The sequence below is a fragment of the Myotis daubentonii genome, chromosome X (assembly GCF_963259705.1).
Source record: "Myotis daubentonii chromosome X, mMyoDau2.1, whole genome shotgun sequence".
Taxonomy (NCBI): Eukaryota; Metazoa; Chordata; class Mammalia; order Chiroptera; family Vespertilionidae; genus Myotis; species Myotis daubentonii.
The window spans coordinates 8,506,888-8,531,180 of record NC_081861.1 but is presented as its reverse complement, the minus strand read 5'-3'; the positions used below and the strand labels follow the sequence as shown (position 1 = coordinate 8,531,180).

At 41.9% G+C, this 24,293-nt stretch overlaps 1 protein-coding gene across 2 annotated transcripts; it reads left to right on the top strand.

The window, feature by feature from the left end:
- Positions 1-2,797: 2,797 nt before the first annotated feature.
- Positions 2,798-24,291, top strand: ALAS2 (5'-aminolevulinate synthase 2). Of its 2 annotated transcripts, none has more exons than XM_059678974.1 (10): positions 2,798-2,874; positions 8,770-8,965; positions 9,606-9,728; positions 13,527-13,749; positions 14,314-14,498; positions 16,284-16,463; positions 19,746-19,910; positions 20,499-20,767; positions 22,124-22,286; positions 24,000-24,291. In XM_059678974.1, the coding sequence occupies exons 1-10, from the start codon at positions 2,812-2,814 to the stop codon at positions 24,161-24,163; spliced, it is 1,731 nt and encodes a 576-aa protein (XP_059534957.1). In that variant the 5' UTR covers positions 2,798-2,811; the 3' UTR covers positions 24,164-24,291. The 2 variants fall into 2 exon arrangements, with proteins under 2 accessions (XP_059534957.1, XP_059534958.1); XM_059678975.1 differs by lacking the exon at positions 2,798-2,874 and adding an exon at positions 7,038-7,133.
- The last annotated feature ends 2 nt before the right edge of the window (positions 24,292-24,293 follow it).

The following is a 24,293-nucleotide window of genomic DNA, read 5'->3' as shown; positions in this document are numbered from 1 at the left end:
GAAGGATAAAAATCACATAATCATATCAACAAATGCAGAAAAAGCATTTGATAAAACCAAAACCCATTTATGATAAAAACTCTCAGTAAAGTGGGAATGGAGGGATCATATCTCAACATAATAAAGGCCATATATGACAAACCAACAGTCAATATCATATTCAATGGGCAAAACCTAAAAGTGTTTCCCTTAAGTTCATGAACAAGACAGGATGCCCACTTTCACCACTCTTATACAACATAGTATTGGGAGAAGTATTAGCCACAGCAATCGGATAAGACAAACAAATAAAAGGCATCCAAATGGAAAAGAAGGAAGTAAAACTGTCATTATTCACAGATGGCATGATATTGTACATAGAAAACTGTAAATACTCCATCAGAAAAAAACTTCTGGATCTAATAAATGAATTAAGCAAAGTAGCTGGATACAAAAATAATCAGAAATTGGTGGCATTTTTATATACCAATAATGAACTATCAGAAATAGAAATTAAGAAAACCATCTCACTTACTATTGCAACAAAAACATAAAGTACCTAGGAATAAATTTAACCAATGAGGTAAAAGACCTGTCCTAGGGAAATTAAGAGATACTGAAGAAAGAAATTGAGAAAGACACAAATAAAGCATGGATAGGAAAAATTAGCATCATTAAAATGTCCATACTACTCAAAGCAATTTTCAGATTGATTGCAACTCCTATTAAAATACTAATGGCATGTCTCACAGATCTAGAATAAATATTCCAAAAATGTATATGGAAGCAAAAAAGACCCCAAGTAGCCTCAGCAATCTTGAGAAAGAAGAACGAAGTTGGAGGTATCACACTACCTGATATCAAACTATACTACAAGGCCATAGTAATAAAATCAGCATGGTATTGACACAAGAAGAGGCATATAGATCAATGAAACAGAATAGATAGCACAGAAATAAACCCATGTTTTTATGGGCAATTAATGTTTGACAAAGGAGGCCAGAACATACAATGGGGTAAAGACAGTCTCTTTAACAAATGGTGTTGGGAAAATTGGACAGACACATGCAAAAAAATAAAACTGGACTACCAACTTACACCATACACAAAAATAAACTTAAAATTGATTAAATACTTAAATATAAGTCACAAACCATAAAAATCCTAGCATAAAACATAGGCAGTATAATTTCAGGCATTTCTCACAGCAATATTTTTGCTGATATATCTCCTGAGGCAAGGGAAACAAAAGAAAAGGTAAACAAATGGGACTACATAAAACTAAAAAGCTTTTGCACAGCAAAAGAAACCATTAACAAAATAGAAAGGGTACCCACTGAATGGGAGATCGTATTTGCCAATGATATATCTGATAAGGAGTTAATATCCAACATATATAAAGAATTTATACTACTCAACACCAAGAAGACAAACAGCCCGATTAAAAACACGGGCAATGGACTAGTATAAATACTTCTCCAAAAAGGACATACAGATGGCCAATAGAAATATGAAAAAATCTTCAATGTCACTAATCATCACAGAGATGAAGATTAAAAGCATAATGTGATATCACCTCATGCCTGTCAGAATGGTTTTCATCAATAAATCAATAAACAACAAGTGTTGGCGAGGATGTGGAGAAAATGGAATCCTAGTGCACTGTTGATGGGATTGCAGATTGGTGCAGCCACTATGGAAAACAGTATGGAGTTTCCTCAAAAAGTTAAAAATCAAACTTCCTTTTTGATATAGTGATTCCACTTCTGGGAATATATCTGAAGAAACCCAAAATACTAATTTGAAAGAATATATGCACCCCTATGTTCAATGTAGCATTATTTACAATAGCCAAGATCTGGAAACAATCCAAATACCCATCAGTAAATGAGTAGATAAAAAAAGCTGTGGTACATTTACAAAATGGAATATTTCACTGTAAAAATGAAGAAAACCTTACCTTTTCTTACAGCATGGATGGACCGGAGATTATTTTGCCAAGTGAAATAAGCCAGTCAGAGAAAGATAAATGCCATATGATCTCATTTATATGTGGAATCTAATGAACCAAATAAACTGAGGAACAAAATAGAAACAGAGGCATGGATACATGGAACAGACTGACAGCTGTCAGAGGGGAAGGGGGTTGGGGAGCTGGTGAAAAAAGGTGAAGGGATTAAACAGAAAAAGTGTGGATCTAAAAGCAAACTGCCTGGTTCATAGTTGGGCTACGTACTTACTAGCTGGCTAATTATCAGTTAGTTACCTCATCTTCTTAGCCTGTTTCTTCATCTGTAACATGGGGATAATAATACCTATCTTGTAAGGTCCTTATGAGGATAAACTAAATTAATCCATGTAAAGCACTTAACCAAGGGTCTGGTGCATAATAAGCACTTAACATTGTTACTCTTTGGACCAGGCACTGTGTTTAGTGTTTTCTGTACGTGATGCTATTGAATTGTTACAATGACCAAGATGTCACCTATGGACATCCATATATAGCTAAGGCACCTTGAGCAAAATTACCTCTCTGACCCTCAGTTTCCCCACCTTTTATAGCTGAGGAAACTGAGGGTCAGAGAGGTAATTTTGCTCCAGGTGCCTTAGCTATATATGGATGATCTGATTCCAAAGTCCAGCAAGATCATTTGACTGCATCAGAGGAAGAAGAGAAAGAAAGAAAATAGAAAGGGGAGAGCTAATGCTGGGAGAGAGAGGACTACATTGGGTTTTATCTCTAAGAAGGGCCTAAGATACCTTTGGGGCCAATGCAAAGCCAGGCCAGCAGAAGGCGGGGTGGGTGGAGCTGAGCCAAGGAGGAAGGGATAAATGCCAGGTCCTGACGCACAGCATCCACCCAGTCGTTCGTTCGTCCTCAGTGCAGGGCAACAGGTAAGAGTGACTTTCATCCTGGTGCCCTCTTTCTGGTCTGTCTGCCCACCTAAAGGCTGCACATGCTAACTCTCTGCCCTGGCTAGATCTGACTTTGTTTCTTAGAATCTGTCTCTCTGTCATTTCCTCTCCCCTTCCCCGCCATGTATTTTCCTGCTTTTCCCTATTTTTAACTTTTTTTTGGTCTTTCCCTCCTTGTTTCCTCTCCTTTGTTAGCTTTCAAGGTCACTTACTTCAGTTCATCTCTCTCTGACACACTAGCTCTCTCTTATTTTCCCTTCTTTGTCTGAATGCTGTCTGTGTTCTCTCTCTCTCTCTCTCTCTCTCTCTCTCTCTCTCTCTCTCTCTCTCTCTCTTCCTTCTATTCTGCTCAGTCTCTGTCTTTCTGTCTCTCTCTTCCTTTACTTCTCTCTCTCCCAGAAAGATGTCCTGATATTTCTTCCAGCAATTTTCCATTCCTCTCTCACTTTGACTCCTCTCTGCTTAGCTGTAGCATAGATCTATGAGTCAGAGCCTAGGGGGACAGAAGTAGGAAGAGAAAACAGGACATGTAGAGATTATGGGAATAATGAATTGGAGAAAGATTTGAAGGAATTGAGAGATGGATAATTAGTAGAAATAAGGGGGAACCGTGAAAGAGGAATGCTGTGTCACTGAAAGAGCCCTGTGCTGAAAGTCAATAGATTTGTTTTCTCATACCAATTCATTGTGAGACACTCTGAAAATGGAGCTTAGCCTATGATTTCCATGGCTTCTTTTAATTTTGTGGTCTTCTAAATTTTTCTGTTTTTAAGAATTTCTGATTTCTTCTTCCTGTTATCTAAAATTCTCCATGATTCTTTCATGATGGAGAGAGGGTGCTAGGAAGGGGAGTAAAACCTGATGCTTCCAACTCCTGTAATTAAGTGTCCACATCTACTCTAGACCTAACCTATTCTTACAAAGCAGGCCACAAAGGGGAAAGAGGGGGCAAGGAATGCTACAATTAGTGGTTTCTGGCTCTCTGCTAGGGTAGAGTTGTGGTTGACCCTTCTGATATCAGGGACTACAGATTGGCTGCTGACATGAGAGATGATTTTAAGGTACAGGGAAAATCTTCTAGTAATGATCTGTCACTATTATGTCTTTGAATAAAATCATTGTTTTAATAAGACCCTTGGCAAGGATTGCCACACAATGGGTGCATAAGTTATTAAGTGGTGGGATGAATGAATGAATAAATGTTCACCAGTGCCTGAAATTCTACTTCAGTTAGAAATATGTTTCTTTGGTAAGGGCATTGGTTACATTTCAAATTCAACTATTCCAGAAAGGAGCCTGTTAGTACATTAGAGGGGATTGACCTCTGGAGTTGAGCTCTCAGTCAAGAATACATGTAGTAATAGTTAAATCACAGATCCACAGTGGTTAAGTTAGTAGGATCTGTAACCAGATTCCCCAGGTTTAAATCTTGGTTCTCCTACTTAACTAACTCTGTGACCCGGACAGGTTACTTAATTCTTTTGAGCCTCAGTTCCATCATCTTTGAAATAAAGTTGTCATTAGTGTCTACCTTGCAGAGTTACAAGGATAAAATAAGTTAATTCATGTGAAGTATTTCCAGCAGTTAGTACTGTATGAGTGTTTGCCTATTAGAATCTGATGGATTCTATGAAATTATCTAGGCCACTGTCTGTGGAGAAACTGAGGCCCAGGGAGAGAAAGTACAGGACCCAAATTCACATAATAAATTATAATAGAATAAGGGCAAGAATGAGGGTTGGGACAAGAATCAATTTTTGAGACCTGGTCCGATATATTCATGATGTAACTTCCCTTGGTTGTACCTTCACTTTCCTTACATAGAAAATGTAGAAAGCAAAAATAATAGCTAACACTTTTTCAGTGTTTACTATGGAATAGACACTCTTCTATATACTTTATATAGATTATCCTACTGAATCTTCACAACATCCCTGTGAAGTAGATGGTCCTTGTTATTATCTACATTTTACAGATATAAGACACAGAGCAGAGATGTAATTTTTCTAAGGTCCCAGAGCTAGTGAGAGGTAAAGCCAGGATGCAAACCCAAATAGTCTGGCTCCAGGCGCTGTGCTTTAATACCCCAAATCGCTAAACAACTTCTTTTATTCAATTTTACTCACTCCAGTTTCATGATGGGTAATGGGGTGGATTGTAAACAGAATCCAAGGTAAATAGACTGCATGCTTTTGGGTCATAAAGATGGACAGAGTGAGGTGGGACAAATTCCAAGAAAGGAGTAAGAGCACAGAGTAATTGGAACTGAAACTTGAAAGAACTTGAGAGTTCAACAAATTCCAAGAAGTAGTCTATATTTTTCTAGGTCCCGAGAACAGCATAGCCAAAACCCCTTAGAGATGATGAGTACATTGCACTTTTTCCATTTTTATACAAGGGAATGGGAGTAGGCTTTAATTCACCATCATCCCAAAGCAGGACTTGACTTTGCTTCCGATCTTCGAGGCTCTCCTTACTATTACATGTTCCACTGTTGTCATTACTTTCAGTGTTGATATTGGAGAAAAGCATTTCTAAGAGCCTGGAACCTAGCTATTTGTTTTGCATTCCTCTCCCTGGGTCATCCACCCCTCCTCACCACCAATAGCCAGAGTCAGCCCCAAGCCAGATGCTCAGGCGTGATTCTAGAAAGGAGCTCCTCTTCTCTCCCACACCCTGGTCTCATCTGGGGAGCGGTCATACCTCAGTGGCGATAAACTCTTAGAGCTTTATCTGTGGTCTGCAGGCTCAGCCTCAAGTACTTTAGCCTTTGCAGGCAGGAAGGGAAAGAAAAACTCATATCTCCAGATACAACGTAGGCATTGGGCCCAATTCATTACCTTCCACATGAGGTAGGCATAAATACTTTACATTTGACAGCTGATGAAAGCTGAGATCAAGAGGGGAAGTGACTTTTCAAGAATGTCCAATAGGGAGTTGGAGAGCTAGAATTGCAATAAGAAAAGCTACCATTTATTGAAAACTATGTGCTAGGCACTGTCTTAAAAGCTTAACATGATGAGTTTCATTTAGTCCTTTAAACACCCCTTGACTTTTTCCAATTTCAAGGCCTACACACCCTGCCCCACCTACTAATCTCTGCTCCTATGACAGCCTGTGAGAGTTAGACGATGCTCTAGGGTGAAACATGGGGAAGAGATTGCTTTGTGAGTTAGGGAGCACATGCTTTGTGAGGCCTGGAAGGGAAGGTGTTGCTCGGTAAGAGGTGAAGGAGGTTGCCATATGAGAACAGGGCCATGAGCTCTTTCTGTTCACTTGTCCCTTACAACATAAGACCCCATATCTAATAGCATAGAGGTGCTATTAGATTCTACCCAGTAGTTTTCCTGGTGATGCCAAGGCCTTAGTCTTCCCACATTCTTTTATATCTTTCCTATAGTCTTGTCCCATATCTTATCTCTTGATCCTCTGATGCTGGATATCCAGTTTGCCCTTTTTCTTTTCATCTGTTCCTCCCTCTTGCTCTCCCTAGCTGTCTTTCTCTCAGCCCTTCCTCATATCAACCCCCAACCCACCTTAACCACCTCTCTGTCTCTATTGTTTTATCTTGTCGCTACTCCCTTCTGTCACTCTGTCTCTGTCTCATCTCCCTCAACAGGGCCGAGCTCCTCTTCCCTGAACTCTTTTTTTAATTTTTTTATTGATTAAGGTATTACAAATGTGTCTTTATCCCCCTCATTGTCCCCTCATCCCCCCAGTCTTGCCCTCATCCTCACCCCCTGGTGTCTGCTTCCATCGCTTATGCTTATATGCATGCATACAAGTCCTTTGGTTGATCTCTTCCCCTTACCCCCACCCTCCCCTACCTTCCCTCTGAGGTTTGAGCATCTGATCGATGTTTCTCTGTCTCTAGATCTGTTTTTGTTCTTAGTTGTTCTCTTCCATCCTCACAATCTCTGACAGCTTTTCTCCTTTATTTTTGTGCCTGACTGACTCTCTGCCCCTGCTAAATTCTCTCCATTCCTACTCTCAGGTTTCTGAGTCTTTGTATATTCCCCTATGCTCATTGATCTGTCCACATTTCTCTCTCTCTCTCTCTCTCTCTCTCTCTCTCTCTCTCTCTCTCTCTCTCTCATTGTTAACCCCGACCTCAGGATATTTTTCCATTGATTTTTAGAGAGAGTGGAAGGGAAAGGGAGAGACAGAGAAAAACGAGACACATCGATTGGTTGCCTTCTGCACACACCCCAACCAGTGCCGGGGAACCTGCAACCAAGGTACATGCCCTTGACCGGAATTGAACCCTGGACCCTTCAGTCCGTGGGCCTATGCTCTATCCACTTAGCCAAACTGGCTAGGGTTGTCCTCATTTCTCTTTTGTGTCCTTCTGTCTCTGCCTCCACCTTTGCTTTCTCATTCACTAATATCTCTCTCCTCCTCCTCCTCCTCCTCCTCCTCCTCCTCCTCCCTCTTCTTCTTCTTCTTCTTCTTCTTCTTCTCCTTCTTCTTCTTCTTCTTCTTCTTCTTCTTCTTCTTCTTCTTCTTCTTCTTTCTCTCTCTCTCTCTCTCTCTCTCTCTCTCTCTCTCTCTCTCTCTCCCCTCTTGTTCTCTGAGCACAGTCTCTTTCCCTATTCTTCTGTATTTCCCATCATCCTCTTGTCCTCTGTTTTTCTGGAGCAGTCCTCTTCTCCTTGTTCTTATCTCTACCCTCCCTTTTCCGTCTGGCTTTTATCTTTTTCTCTCTTTCACAATTTCTGTACTCTTCACTCCACTACCATGACTATACATTTGTTGACTCTCACTTTCCTTCTTTTATCTTTCCTAATATTTCTATTCTCCTGACTCTTCCCCTACTCTCCTCTTTTCTCCATTTGAGTCTCTGTTCACTCATTAGTTTACTCCCAAATTCAACAAATATTTATTGAACGCCTACTATATGTACTTGGTGTGTTTTTTATGATCTTCTCTCTGTCCCCTTTCTCTCCTCTGTCTTAGCCTCCATCTCTTTCATTCACCCGTAGACTTGTTCCTCAGGCCCCTTGAGTCTTGCTTTCACCTCCTTCTCGATCTGTGCTTTTCCAAAATACAGAAGCAAGTCCAAGAACAGCAAAATACCATTCTTGGGAAACATGATTTGTAGAGCCTAGGGCAGTGATGGTGAATCTATGACACACGTGTCAGAGGTGACACACGAACTCATTTTTTGGTTGAGTTTTCTTTGTTAAATGGCATTTAAATATATAAAATAAATATCAAAAATATAAATCTTTGTTTTACTATGGTTGCAAGTATCAAAAAAATGTCTATATGTGACACGGCACCAGAGTTAAGTTAGGGTTTTTCAAAATGCTGACACGCCGAGCTCAAAAGGTTTACCATTACTGGCCTAGGGCCTGCCATTTTGTTCTATTCCCTGAATATACTTAATCTGGTACCTGTGGCCTCACACTCCTTCTCCCTCTCTGCCTGGGCCTGCTCAGGAAAATCTCTGGGATGAGGCTGAGAAGCCCTGATCAATGGTATCTTTGTGTATTTTCAAGCTGAATCTCCACTGGGCTGAGGCCTTTTTTTTTTTTTTTTTTTTTTAAATTCTTGGCCTTTAGCAGTGATTCACAGAGTTAGTGGATTGTCAACTCCCATCCTGGCCACAAACAGTCACACTTCAATGACAGGCTTTCTGACCTCCAGTTGGAACTATTTCCTTCACCTCTTTGCTTAACAGCTAGTTTCCTATTTCTTCCTCTTTGATGCCCTATTCATACATTTAAACATTGGGGAAGTTCTTACCCTGAAAGGACAATAAGGGCAAGCATTGGGTAGGAAGCTAAAGACAAAGAATCAAACCCAGGAAAGACCCTTGGCTTTTGGCAAGGCCTTCATGATGAGATCTTATCTCTTCCACATCTTCTGCAGGACTTCGGGCTCAAGATGGTGGCAGCAGTCATGTTGCTACAACGCTGTCCTGTGTTTGCCCGGGGTCCCTCAGGCCCCCTGGGCAAGCTGATTAAGACTCACCAGTTTCTTTTTGGTAATGGATGCTGTCCCATCCTGACCACCCAAGGACCAACCTGTTCTCAAATCCACCTTAAGGCAACCAAGGCTGGAGGAGGTAAGAAGAAGCTACTGGAAAATGGGGAGAATGTCTGGGTTCTAGACACAAGGTCCCAAGTCATACCATTCATCATTGCCTAATGATGGTAGGGTTTATGTGAAAAGAGTTAAGGAAGAATGAGTTGGCCTAAAAGGAGCTGGGATCTGACTTCTTCCAACATCTCCCCTCATACTCTACATACTCTAGTCACTCTGAATTACTTAAAATTGCCTAGATCAACTCTATTATCTGAAGCTTCTGTGCCTTCATTCCTATCAAATGATCCTCTTCCACACCCTTTACCAGAGTGTATCATATTTCTCATGAGACACTTAACTTGGGCATCATCTCTTCTGTCAAGCCTGCCTAGATTTCCAGCCTGTCCAATTCCAATTCTGTGTCACGTGTCCTCCCTATTCTAGACTTTCTAGGCTTTCCGTCCCCTCCCAGCACTATTTATAATGTGTCTTCAGTGGGTACCATTCCTGCCAGTTTAAGATCTCATCACAGGGATTTAGCATAGGGACCAGACTCATCCATCTCTGTGTCTCTACCATAGCCTGATGGCACGTTGGGTTATAGTAGGTTTCAGCAATAATTGTTAAATTGAATTTATGGTTAAAAATGCACTGCCACTTACTCTCTTACCTTTGCATAGATTCTCCATCTTGGGCCAAGAGCCACTGTCCCTTCATGCTGTCAGAACTCCAGGATGGAAAGAGCAAGATTGTGCAGAAGGCGGCCCCAGAAGTCCAGGAGGATGTGAAGACTTTCAAGACAGGTTGGAGTCAAGTTCCATCTCATCAACCTCTACTCCTAACACTTGAACTCACTTCACCACAGTCCTGAGCTAGGCTACTCCAAGGGCAGCTACTATACATCCCATTATGGAGAGTCCAGTCTTTCTAGGGGAACCACGGTAGGCAATAGCTTAGACTGTGCACTGAAATGCACCCTCCCCAATACACACAAATGCACAGGTTCCTATAAATTTTAGCCATTAGTTTAAAATACCATTCTTGGGGAACATGGTCTATAGGGCCTAGGGCTGCTATTTTGTCCTATTCCCTGAATATACTTAATCTGGTACCTGTGGCCTCAAACTCCTTCCCCCTTTAGAGTTCTGCCTCTTCTTTTCCAAGTAGATAAATGAATCCCAAGAGGCTGGGCTCCCACATTTAATTAATGCCACACTGACAATCTGGATTTGCATGAAAGAATAAGTGTTGGAAACAGGTACATACTATCCAAGTTTATGGAGCCCCAGATCAACTCAAATGGTTCAGGTCGCTCAAGATAATCACACTTGAGAGATGGTTGTATTGTTGACATCTTTCATAGGCCCTTTTGCGAGATCATTAAGGATAAAAATTTCAAAATCAAATCTTAATGACATTCAGAAAAGAACAGTACGATACACTGTGCTTCATCTACCTCCCACATGGAAAACCCAGGGTGGCTTGCCCCAGTTACCTCACCTAAGGGAAAGTTCTAGTGGAGAGAAATGTGATTCACATTGTGGAAGGTTTCCTGACACAGGAGGCTCCACTTGGGGAGATAAATAGGTGCTCACTTTGTAGAACATTTTTTTCTTTCTGCAGAGGGCTTCCTTACTTCATAAACTTGAATTAATATACTTTGCTTGGAGTTAAAAATGACTACACATGCTTTCTTTGCCTCCCTTCCCCCGCATAGCCTATGTATTCCACACCTCCTTTCAGATCTACCCAGCTCCCTGGCTTCAACCAGCCTGAGGAATCTATTCTCTAGTCCCCAGGAAACAGAGCAAATTTCAGGGAAAGTCACATACCTGCTACACAACATGGCTAGTGAATTTGCTGAGGTGGAAATAAAGGAGGTAGAAATATGGAAGGAGTGCTGAAAGGGCTTCTAACACAGTAGGGGAAATGGCAAGGAAGCACTTTGAAATCAAAGGGAGTGTGCGTTTAAATTTTAATGCTGGCACTTGCTGGATCTGGATCAGTGGGATTTTAGTACCTGTTTCAGTGGACATATTTCTAGCTTGTTATGAGGCCTCATTAAATGTTTATTCCTATCATTTATTCTCCATGCTTCCCTCAGAAACACCCACCCTTCATAGAGCCTTTTCCCTCTTTTGTATTTGTTTATATTCATTTTCATAATGGAATTTGTTTCATTATCCTAATATAAAAGGAATATGATTCACTGTAAAATATTTTCCAACAGATACAGTAAAGTATAAAGAGCAAAATTGAAACCAGCGCTCCACAATCCACCGTTATTTTTTGTTGTTTTCTTCCAGATATTCTTCTATGACTAAACACACACACACACACACACACACACACACACACACACACATGCCTCCTACATTCACCTCCACATATGTTTTTATTAGGAATGTGATCTTATTCTACCCAGAGTTTGTTATTTTGCTTTGTTCACTTACCCATATGTCATGGGCATCATTCCATGTCTCTAAACATAGAGCTGCATAATAATTATTGAGTCAAGGCAGCCAGTATCCCAAGAGGCAGCCAGTATGCCAGAGGCAGCCAGTATCATGAAAGACAGCCAGTGTCGCGAGAGGCAGCAGCCAGCATGCAAGAGGCAGTCAGTATTGCGAGAGGCAGTATCAGGGGCAGGACAGTCTCACACAAGCATCTATGTGGCTATTTCCATGATAGGTAATAATAATAATGAGGGGGAAGCACACACACAAAAAAGGTCAAAGTATGTTCTGTAGCATGAATGCAATATCATTCCGTTAATCAAGCACCTATATTTCAGGTTATTGTTTCCACTTTATTGTGCGTATACTTTCAATTTATATTGTATGTTGATGTTCCATTCATATAAATGTACCCAAATATAATTTTTAGATTATCTTAGACTTAGTATGAATATACTTGAGATAATTTATCTGCTCCTCTATTGGGTTGCTTCCAATTTTTCCTATAACCAACAGTGGTACAACAAACATCATTGAATGTATTTCTTCATACACATAGGTAAGTGTTTCTCTAGAATAGAAACTAAGAGGTAGAAATTCTTGGGGTGTAAGGGTGTGTACATTTTCAGCATTAATAAATATTGCCTATTAGCCCTCCAAAGTGATGCACCAGTGATCACAGAAAGTATCCACATTCTCACACCCTCTCTAGCACTTGATATTATCAAACTTATAAATCTTTATCAATTTGATAGTGAAAACATGTTTGTGCAGTTTGTTTTTCCCTGATGAAGCATCTTTTTCTACATTTATTGAATTCTCTGTCTATAGTCTTTGCCTACTTTTCTACTAGGCTGAACATTGTTCATAGTAATGTTTCAATGTATAAAAACAAATTCTGGATATCAATCATTTTTGTCAAATGTGCTAGAGTTTCTGTAGGTATGTCAGTCTGTGCATTTAAAAAACTTTTCTATTTTTTTATTGATTTCAGAGAGGGAGGGAGAGGAAGAGAGAGATAGAAACATCAATGATGAGAGAAAATCATCGATTGGCTCCCTCCTGCACGCCCCCCACTGGGGATCAAGCCCACAACCTGGGCATGTGCCCTGACCTGGAATCAAACCTTGATGTCCTGGTTCATAGGTAGATGCTCAACCACTGAGCCATGGGCACATTTTTAAAACTTTTGATACATATTTTCAAACATCCTTGCAGTAAAAATGTTATCAGTGTTACACACCCCTACCTCATAAGTTACCATTGGCAACAATCATGATTTCTGTCTCATGTATAGAGCTCTAGAGTTTAACAAGCCCTTTGGCATATGTTATTTCAATTTATTCTGAAAATAGGATTGCCCCATTGTGTATTAGCTGTGGTCAGTTACTGGTAGGCCACTTACTTGCTATATGAACTTGATCAAGTTACCTAACCTCTCTATGCCTTGCTTTCCTCATTTGTAAAATGAAGATACTACTAGAACTTTCCACATGGGATTGTTGTGAGAAATAAATAAAATAATAGCTATAAAGTTCATAAGCCAGAGCATTACAAATAATAGGCAGTTATTAAATATTGGCTATAATAATATAATCAAATAGTTATTATTATTATTATTATTATTATTACCACTAATACTATTACTTTTACTCATAACATTAATATGTGCCAGGTATTATTTTAGGTGTATTACATTTTGTGTGAAATCAGATGATTCCCAATTCTTCAAGAAGGTATTATTAGCCTCATTCTACACATGAAGAAATTGAAACTAAGGGAGAGAATTCATGACTTTCTCAAGGTCACATAAGTAGAAAATGGCAAGGTAATTACTTAAAACTAGATCTGTCAATACTCTTTCCACTGACACTGGAAGTAGTAATTCTAATGAGGCTTCTACACTAACCACAAGGGTAGAAAGCCTGAGTGAATGTATGAATAAATTACTGAGTGAATGAGTAAGCAAAAGAATGGTTGAATTAAGTAGTGGAGAGTTAATGTGGCCCAGTAAGTTAATGACTGATCAAATAAATAAATGGAAAGAAAACTAGAGAAGGCAAAATTAACTGTATAAATAAAATGCAGGCTTGCCAGAAAGTGATTTTAAATGAATTCTTTTCATCCCCATCTCTACTCCTGCAGGAAACCATGTCTTTGGTTATGACCAGTTTTTCAGGGACAAGATCATGGAGAAGAAACGGGACCACACCTACCGTGTGTTCAAGACTGTGAACCGCTGGGCTGATGCATACCCCTTTGCCCAACACTTCTCTGAAGCATCTGTGCCCTCAAAGGATGTGTCTGTCTGGTGCAGTAATGACTACCTGGGCATGAGCCGTCACCCTCGGGTCTTGCAAGCTACACAGTGAGTAGTAGGGTCTGGTCCATGAGCTGTGGGGACACTCCAGAGAAGAGCCAAAGCCACAGGTGGAAGGAAAGGCAGAGCTGGCAGTAGAAACCTGGGTTCCACCCACCACCTCTGTCGTACAAGGACCTCCAGCATATTTAATCCTCAGATAGGAACTAAATCAATCAACAAACCATGTTTTCTAAACTCTTGAGTGTACAGTGCTATTGAGGAGAGGATGGAAGAACAAGCAAGACCACTCTCCGTGAGTTTTCATTCTGGCTGCAGAATGAGTATTGACAGAGATGGTGTATGACCTCCTCTAGAAAGTCTTTCAAGCTGCTCAAGCTCAACCTAGATTCTCCCTTAATCCCTGAGTGCCTTCAGCCTGAGAAGGAGGTTCCAAGTCTTTCCACCATCCCCATCCTGGCCTCTACTTAGTCACTTAGGACACAGCTCACACAGGATCACTGTCATCATTGACCCCCATCAATGGGTGGAACACATGAGAAACCTACCCAGTTCCTCAGGGTCTGTCAAGGGTTTCTTCTCCTTGTCTCCCCTATGTTTCTTCCTGACTAGGGAGACCCTGCAGCGTCATGGAGTTGGAGCTGGTGGCACCCGCAACATCTCCGGTACCAGTAAGTTTCATGTGGAGCTAGAGCAGGAGCTGGCTGAGCTGCACCAGAAGGACTCAGCCCTGCTCTTCTCTTCCTGCTTTGTGGCCAATGACTCTACTCTCTTCACCTTGGCCAAGATCCTGCCAGGTAAGCCTATGGCCTAAGCTTTATACAGCATACAGTCTAACTGTCTTCATTACTCCTTCCCTCTATTCTGAGTTCACTTGCTCGCATTGCCCTTCTTTCTTACCCACTTTGCATATCCTCAACGCTGGATGACTACAGTCCTCTCCTTTCTCCTCTTCCACACATACGCTGAAGACCACTACTAAGAAACCCTGCCCAACTTCACAGAAGAGTAACACAACAAATTTGTCACCCCCTAACTCAACTAGGCTCTTAATAGCCATAAACAATACTTTTATGCCCCCATATCCAATTTTTTAAACTTTCTTCCCTCATCTAAAACCTGTGACTACCTCCTCCTTCACTCTTAGCAAATTACCTCACATTTTACATCACACACACACACATGCGCGCGCACACACATGTGCAAATCACCAGACAGGGACTCTTTTAACTTACAGCCACCAAACCTAAAATTTTTTCTAATTATTCATTGATTCTTCTTTCATTCTTTCCTTTTACAATTTGAAAGTGCATCTCTTCTTCTGCCTAAAGCCAATCCCTTCCCTTGTACACTGGATCCGATCTGGATCCCACCTTTCACTCTCTAGTCAATAACATCCCATCTTCCCTCTCTCCCACTCTTTAGCCAATAATATCCTGAACTCATCTGGCTGTCATCCTTCCATCACAGCCCCAACCCTGGAAAAATATAATTCCCACCTTCTCTCTCAATTCTGGGCTTACATAATTGCTCAGGCAGGAACCACTAAAAATTTATGGTTCCCAACTTCTATCAGCTTGTCTATGCTCTCTGGCAATCCTGTTTTCATGGTCAGTTCTCCAAGTCTCCAGGGTAGCTTTGCCAATTCCCATTCTCCTCAGCCCTCCTAGACCTACACCTCACTCTCACCCACATGAGCATCCTCACATGTCCTTTCCTCATTCCTTCTCTCCTATCATAATGGAAAAGGTGCCCTTTTTCTTGTTGACAAATCTTGCTGTGTGTCCCATTCCCCTCTGTGTCCCATTCCCCTCTACTTCCTCCAGAACTTTGATCTATAAGTTTACTCTCCCCTGTATCTTCAGCCTCTCCCTTTCTTTAATCATATTGAAGTCTTTTACATCTTACAGAAAACATTTTCCCTCATTATGCTCAAGCTATTGCCCTATCTCTCTCCTTATAACTGGCAAACTGCTTGAGAGAAGTCTTCATACTTGCTAGCTACTTCCTCACTTCCTGCTGATTCTTTGGCACACTATAAATATCACCACTGATTCTCTGAAACTTATTCTGAAGTCACACATAACCCCAACTAAATCCAATATCCTTGGAAATTTTTCCAGTGAACCCCCTCCTCAACCATTACAATTCAACTTCTTTCCATTTCCACTGCAACCATCCTAGCATAGACCAATATAATTTCTTTTTTAAAATATATTTTTATTTATTTTAGAAAGGAAGAGAGAGATAGAAACATCAATGATGAGAGGGAATCATTGATTGGCTGCCTCTTGCACATTGGACTGAGCCTGCAACCCAGGCATGTGCCCTTGACCGGAATTGAACCTGAGACCCTTGGGTTCACAGGCCGATGCTCTATCCACTGAGCCAAACTGGTTAGGGCATGGTTCCTGCTCTTAAGTAACTTCCAGTCTACTTGTCCTTCATGGCAGGTTCACCAGAAAGTCATACAGGTCTTCAACGGGAGGAAAGGGTTGGCCCTCTGTCCCTGCCAGATTGGTCCTGAAGATAAAGTAGGAATACTGGCATAGAAATTTAAGAATATGCATCTGGTTCCTCAGGGTGCGAGATTTACTCAGATGCAGGCAATCATGCTTCAATGATCCAAGGTATCCGCAACAGTGGAGCAGCCAAGTTTGTCTTCAGGCACAATGACCCTGACCACCTGGAGAAACTTCTAAAGAAGTCCAACCCTGAGACACCCAAAATTGTGGCCTTTGAGACTGTTCACTCCATGGATGGTATGTATATGTGTGTATGTTTACTAACATTGGTCTCACAAAAACCATGATAATAATAACAGCTAACATTTACAGAGTGCTTATTACATGCCAAGCAAAATTATTAGCATTTTATGTATATTAATGTACTGAATCTTCACAATTTTATGGGGTAAGTGCCATTATTCTTTCTATTCATTTACATGAGGAAAGCGAGACGCAAGCTAGTGAAGTAACTTGCCTAAGATCACACAACCAGTAGATGCCAAAAGATTGAGGCAGCTATTATAGTGATCTTACGGATTAAGAAATTAAAGTTCATAGGCAGCTTCCAATTTATCTTGATTCTAAAATGATTCTAATTCTTTCATACAAGTGCTCCCTCCATGATAAATTATGTATAAATCAATGACATCAGTGTCTGGTTTGTGCAATGGAAAATTTTACAAATTATTGCCTGAAGATTGTTTTCAAGGTTCAGTATGAAGCATTGGAGTCAAAATAGGTTTTGAAATCAGACAGATCTGAGTTCAAATTCCAGGAACTTACTTGCTCTATAACCTTGGATAACTCTAACTCTTTGAGCCTAAGTTTCCCCCAAGGTAAAATATCTAGTTGTAAGAATTAGAGATAATAAAAGTTATCCCATTTATTATGATCTAAGTAGAAAAAATTACCTTTTCCCTCCTGCCTCTTCCCCCCCCCGCCCCCCTCCAACTGAAACAATGCTCAAATCATTTTATTGCTGCTCCCTTTGAGCAGAACTCATGTATTTTAGACCTCGCCTTCTGGATTTATTGAAGGGAAGAGGTCCTCACTTCATTTCAATTTGTCACTTTTCCAACTAAAACAAAGGAGAGTTTCTGATATAGCGAATGTACATGCCATCAGCATCATGTAATGGTAATGCACAGGCTGTGAAACCAGACTATCCATTTTGAAAATTCAGCATGACAAGTTACTTAACTTGAGCAGGTTTCTTAATTGCTGTGTCTCAGTTGCATTATTTGAAAAATAGAGGTGATAATAATAGAGTAGCTGTGAGAATTAAATGGGTTGACATATGTACAGAACTTATTGTGCACACTGCCACATTTCTATAACTAGCAATAAAGTAAAACCATCCTATGATTATATTCCTACTACTGCGACTAATCTAATTCATGATTTCTCTGGTGGAAACCATGTTAGGAACATCCTACTTCCTTACATTTGCAAGTGAATGGTTCCTTTTTAAAAAATTTTTTAAATCCTTACTCCAGGGCATTTTTTTTCCCCATTGACTTTTAGAGAGAGTAGGAGGGAGAGAGGAGAAGGAGAGAGAGAGAGAGAGAGAGAGAGAGAGAGAGAGAGAGAGAGAGAGAAACTGACATGAGAGAGAAACATCAATTGATTGCCCTCTAGCAGGAGCCCCGACCAGGGACGGGGATAAATCTGCAACCAAGGAACATGCCCTCGACTGGGAATTGAACCCGGGACCTTTTGGTCTGTGGGCTGACGCTCTGACCACTGAGCAAAACTGACCAGGGCTGTTTCCTTGTTTTTTGATGGAAACTCTGCCTAAACTGTAGATCGTAGGGCAGAATTTCTCTCATTGAAAAGATGCTTGAGCCATCACACTGCCCCATTTGTCTTGGGCTCCATCTCCTGTGGTTGTTTCCACCAGTTGCTCACATTCTTCAATCCTGGCCTGGAGTCCCTGTTTCCCTGTGAACAAGTTTCTTCTGTATTCCGATTCTCTGCACCTCAGTAGTTTCCAGAGATGGTGAAGGTGTGGATACTTGTATATGCAGAGTCTGCATATGGGATTCACAGCCACTGGAAAACCTTATAAAAACTATAAGCATATATGCTGAAACCGGTTTGGCTCAGTGGATAGAGTGTCGGCCTGCGGACTGAAAGGTCCCGGGTTCGATTCCGGTCAAGGGTGTGTACCTTGGTTGCAGGCACATCCCCAGTAGGAGATGTGCAGGAGGCAGCTGATCCATGTTTCTCTCTCATCGATGTTTCTAACTATCTCTCTCCCTTCCTCTCTGCAAAAAATCAATAAAATATATTTTTAAAAAACTATAAGCATATAAGATGTCTAGAATAACATAGAAAAAAAGGTAATCTGTATGGAAATGAAGAGAAACCTACAGATCACTTCTAATTCACCTTCAATTCAATAGATTGAGACTAAGCCTGTGTGGGGGGAGGTGCCCTCATATAACATTGACAGAGATGAGAAATACACTCTCGTGGATATACAGAGAATACAAAGAGACAGAGGCACCAAACACACACACACACACACACACACACACACACACACACACACACACATACAGGGAAAGAAAGTCCAAAGCAGAGAGATAGAGAGGTAGACAGAAAGGGATACAATGAGAAAGTGAAGGAGGGAGGGAGACAGGGAGGAAAGAATGGAAGGGGAGAGAGAAAAATAGGGCAGAGCCATAAAAATAGAGATATAGAAACAAAGATGGAAATGCCACAAAAAGAGAGATAGTGAAGAAAGCCAGACAGATAGAAAGAGGGAGGACTAGTGAAGGATAAATATATTGCCAGGGCTGCCAACAGCACCTGGCTGAGGGGATAAGTGTTATCTGAAATCAGAATGGCATTAATCTGGAGCAAAAGGTGATTTTTTTCAATTCATTTAAACAAAGGTATCACACAGGCTAGTGCCAATCCTAAATGGAAATACACAGATTTGGGGGCGGGGGAGGAAGGAAGCATAGAGAGGCTGGAAAATGACATAAATAAGAGAACATATATTGGCAAAATGAAGTAAAAATAGGAAAGAGAGGCAAGCCTTGATCATAGCCTGGAGAAAACACACACACACACACACACACACACACACACACACACGGAGGAGGAGGAGGAAACGCTCAGCTGGCATGGCTCAGTGGTTGAGCATCGACCTATGAACCAGGAAGTCACGGTTCGATTCCCATGCCCAGGTTTCCGGCTCGATCCCTAGTGTGGGGTGTGCAAGAGGAAGCTGATCAATGATTCTCTCTCATCATTGAATCATTGATGTTTATCTCTTGCTCTCCCTTCCTCTCTGAAATCAATAAAAATATATTTTTAAAAGGGGGAGGGGAGGGAGAAGGGGAGGCATAGGGAGAGGGAGAGGGAGAAAGAACAGACACATGCTTGGGCGGGTGTGAGGTGAAGGCAGTTATTACATACTAAGAGGTTTGAAGTAGTCCTAAGGTAGTTGTGGGTCCCAATTCCACACTGGAGATGGAGTTGGGGAAGGGTTATGAACTCCTACCTCTATTCCTTGGCTTTGCTCAGGTGCCATCTGTCCCCTCGAGGAGTTGTGTGATGTGGCCCACCAGTATGGAGCTCTGACCTTTGTGGATGAGGTTCATGCTGTAGGACTGTATGGTTCCCGGGGCGCTGGGATTGGGGAGCGTGATGGAATCATGCACAAGATTGACATCATTTCTGGAACTCTTGGTGAGTGAGTGCCTTGGACTTCCCTGACATATAACCCAGAAAGGAGGCCCTTGTAAGACCCTTTTCTCCACCACCCCCTCCCCCAAAGCTGCAGAAGCTATTTGGGTAGAATTCACAGCCCCAGCTGTGGAACTCCTGGATTCCCTCCTTCCACTCCCTCCTCACTACGGAGTTGCTAATAAAATCTGGGTTTTTGGGTTTTTTTAGAAGACCCCTGAGCTGGGCCAAATAGCCAGGTTCCCCTCAGTAAGTGGAGAGTCGTAGTTCTAATCTCCTTTCCCATCCCAGCTCCAAGCTTCATCTGAGCTCCACCTTTGGGCCTAAACAGCTCAAGATCCCCACCCACCTCCTGCCTATCTAGTCACTGCATATGGCAGGCCTTGAAAGCCCTATCTCAAAGCAGCAGAATTATCAGCTCTTGCTGATAATAATTCTCCTGTCACGGACAGGAAAAATGAGCAGAGGCCTGGGAAGGGAGTCTGGAGCTCCAGCTTCTGCTGCACCTCCTTGTGTTACCTGGGGTTTGATCCTATTCTTTTGAGGAATGAAAATGGGGTCTGTGCATATCTTCCTCCTCCCTGTCTCCAGGCAAGGCCTTTGGCTGTGTGGGCGGCTACATCGCCGGCACCCGTGACTTGGTGGACATGGTGCGCTCCTATGCTGCCGGCTTCATCTTCACCACTTCACTGCCTCCCATGGTGCTCTCTGGGGCTCTGGAATCTGTGCGGCTCCTCAAGGGAGAGGAGGGCCAAGCACTGAGGCGGGCTCACCAGCGCAATGTCAAGCACATGCGCCAGCTACTAATGGACAGGGGCCTTCCTGTTATCCCCTGTCCCAGCCACATCATTCCCATCCGGGTGAGAGCCCCACGCTTTCCATCACCCTCTCCTCTCTCTTCTGGGAGCCTTCCCACACCCAGCAAACTGACAGCTGCTCCTCTCATCAACTCTTTGCTTTCCTGTTAACCATTTTTGAAAAGTTATCAGCCGTTCTGGATTAACCAGTCTTCTTTTTTTTTTTGCATTAGCCATCCTTAGTAGACTGTTCTGACCCTCACAATATTGAGTATCCATGACCTATATATATATAATTCAGTGTTTTTCAGACTGTGCATCAAGACCATTCGTGGGCCATAACATCACCTTAATAGGTTATGATGAGAATCTTTCTTGAACATCCAGCCTCTTAAAGAGACCGCCTCTTAAGGAGCCTATAAACTATGCATGATGAAAATGCTTGTATTTTATTAAGGAATGGCCATTGTCTTAACTCACCACATCTATGGTATCGTGACTATAAATATAGTTGCTTACAAAAAAAAACAATAGCAAAGAACATGTACATCACACATAGTAAGGGTTCCATTTTATGGGAAATTTGTTTCAGTTTTGCATATGACTATAAGCACATGTATGTACATATGTGTATGTGTATAGCATGATCATGAAATATATTTCTTATTGAGAATTGAAGTCAGAAAATATAAAATCAAAAGCCATGGGACTAGCTGCTATTTTGGACCCTCAACTATGTTTGAGTGTTGCTGCCTTTAAAAATGAACTGTGACTTCTTTATTATTTTTTTTTATTGTTGACAGAACTATAGATGTCTCCCCGTTCTTCCCCTTTGCCCCCCTCCACCCAGCCCCTGTCCCACCCCAGGCCTTTACTACACTATTATCTGTGTCCATAGACTATACATATATGTATATATGTTCTTCTTTCTTAAATAACATCAATTTGTGTGTCGGTAAGTAGGGGAGCAGGGAGGATACTTTTATGTGACTGTTGAAAGAAATAGTCATTGCTCCTTGGTCCAACCCAACATTCCCTTGAAATATTGCTTTTGTAAATAACTGTTGTTGCTGTTTTTTAATTAACCCAGTGGCAGCATCCCAGACGGAGGGTGCTTAAGAGATTTTCCTTCTTATTCAGAACCATCCAAATTAACATACCAGCTAAATAAAACCTATGTGCTTGCTCTGAATACAGCTTTAAGACATGGTTCCTAGCACCACCTCCACCCCACTCCTTAAAATTTGATTGGTGTCTCTGAGTAATTCCTTGATAGAGATATTCTGGAGCTGCCACTGATTAAGGCCCCTATGAAAAAATATGTTCAGAAATTCAGTGTTGTTCCTTCATCTGGTTCCCTCCACCTGCGATAGTGGGGCGAGGGTGACAGATACTGACAGGCTTTTCTCCTGAGCCCAGGTGGGTGATGCAGCGCTGAATAGCAAGATCTGCGATCTCCTGCTCTCCAAGCATAGCATCTATGTGCAGGCCATCAACTACCCAACTGTCCCCCGGGGTGAGGAGCTGCTGCGCCTGGCACCCTCCCCCCATCACAGCCCTCAGATGATGGAAGACTTTGTGGGTAAGTCCTCAACATGGTTGCACTTTCCTTCCTTTCAGGCCCAGGATCTGAGGAAGTTGAGAGAATGGATGCCATTCATTTAAAAAATATATTTCTGAAACATCTATTGTGTGCCAGACTCTACACTAGGGCCATAAGTGGATAAAAAACAGTCCCTAGACTTGTAGGGCTCCAGTTTGGTTGAGGAGGCCATAGCAGATACATAGCAGATACAAACAATGACTTCAAGGGGTGAAAGTTCAACAAAGACAGTACATGTGGAATGTGTGGGAGCAGAAAGGAGGGGCCTGACTCAACATATGGGATTCAAGACAGGCTTCCTAGTGGGGATAACACCTGAACTGAGTCTTTCAAGGTGAATTGTATTGAACCAAGAGAATAAAGAGGGTGTGGAGGGGTATTCCTAGCAGAGGGAAGAACATAAAGAAAGGCAAGGAGGAGAGGGTAAGAAGCAGCCTTGGATATACAAGAATAAGGAGGTGCCCAGCTGGTGTGGCTCAGTGGTTGAGTGTCGAACTATGAACCAGGTCACAGTTCAATTCCCCATCAGGTTACAGGCTTAATCCTCAGAGGGGGCATGCAGGAGGCAGCCAATCAATGATTATCTCTCATCATGAATGTTTCTATCTCTCCCTCTCCCTTCTTCTCTGAAATGAATAAAAAATATTTTAAAAAAAGAATAAGCAGGGGTTAGAGGAATGCAGGATAGTAGGAATCGTGTGGGGAGGCGAATGTCAAAAAGACAATAAAAAACAAGGACTGGATTGATTTATAGTGCTAACTGAATAGCTTGGTTTTTATCCTGAAAGATGGCAGCTTAGTCAATTTACCTAAAGTTTATTGTATTCCTGTAGGGTCCAGTTTTTAGCATGGGGCCTGACATTAGAGATATTGAAAGGCAATTGAATATACAAGCCTAGAATTCAGGAGGATGGTCTGGGATGGGGATGAAAACTTGAGAATCATCAGCATAAAGATGGTGTTTAAATCCATACGAGTGTATTAGATCACCGAAGGAATGATCATTTAAAAAATTATGGACAGCCTTAGCCAGTTTGGCTCAGTGGATAGAGCATTGGCTTGTGGACTGAAGGGTCGTGGGTGAGATTCTGGTCAAGGGCATGTACCTCAGTTGCAGGCTCAATCCCCAGCCCTGGTTGGGTGGCAACCAGTTGATGTCTCTCTGTCTGTCTCTCCCCCTCCCTTCCACTCTCTAAAGATCAATGGAAAAGGATTAAATTTAGAAAAAAAAAGCCATGGACAGAGCCCTGGCACACACCTGATGCATTTCTGAAAGTGAGGTCAGGTTCTCTCCTCTGGGTTCCCACCCTCTCCAGAAACACTCCCCACCCCAGGTTCCCGTGTCACAACAGTGACACTGTGTGGTTACTGTCAGTGTCATTTTTCTCTCCAGGCTAGGAGTTTCCAAGTAAACGGTTTCACTTCTTGGGCCATAGCCTGTCTTGTACCAGGCCAGTACAGCTATAAATTGTGTCAAATTAGGAGCTTGCCAATCTTTTACACATCACAGCACCCATTCACAAATGGCAACATTCATAACACACACTGGAATAAACCAGAATCTACTTCTGGTTCCAAGACATCTTGAAGGGTTGAAGGGAATCTACATTTGGCACAGCTGTACTGTGCCACAAGGATTAAGAAAACCTAGTCTAACCAATTCTTTCCCTCCTCTCCTCTCACCATCTTCAGAGAAGCTGCTGGTGGCCTGGACTGAGGTCGGGCTGCCCCTCCAGGATGTGTCTGTGGCTTCCTGCAATTTCTGTCGCCGTCCTGTGCACTTCGAGCTCATGAGTGAGTGGGAACGCTCCTACTTTGGAAACATGGGGCCCCAGTATGTCACCACCTATGCATGAGAAGCCAGCTGCCTCAGATCCCCAGCCACCTGCACTTCACTTAGGGCTGGGCCTCTTCCTGTCCTTTGCTTTGTTGTGTGCCTTCAGCTGACTTGAGTTTGAAAACAAATAAAGAGCAAATTGCAGCATT

Excerpts from the sequence above, each read along its gene's own strand:
- ALAS2 (XM_059678974.1), top strand. The coding sequence starts at position 2,812 with ATGCCAGGTCCTGACGCACAGCATCCACCCAGTCGTTCGTTCGTCCTC. Across the intron at positions 13,750-14,313 it reads CGGGTCTTGCAAGCTACACA|GGAGACCCTGCAGCGTCATG; the intron begins GTGAGTAGTAGG and ends CTTCCTGACTAG. Across the intron at positions 16,464-19,745 it reads GACTGTTCACTCCATGGATG|GTGCCATCTGTCCCCTCGAG; the intron begins GTATGTATATGT and ends GGCTTTGCTCAG.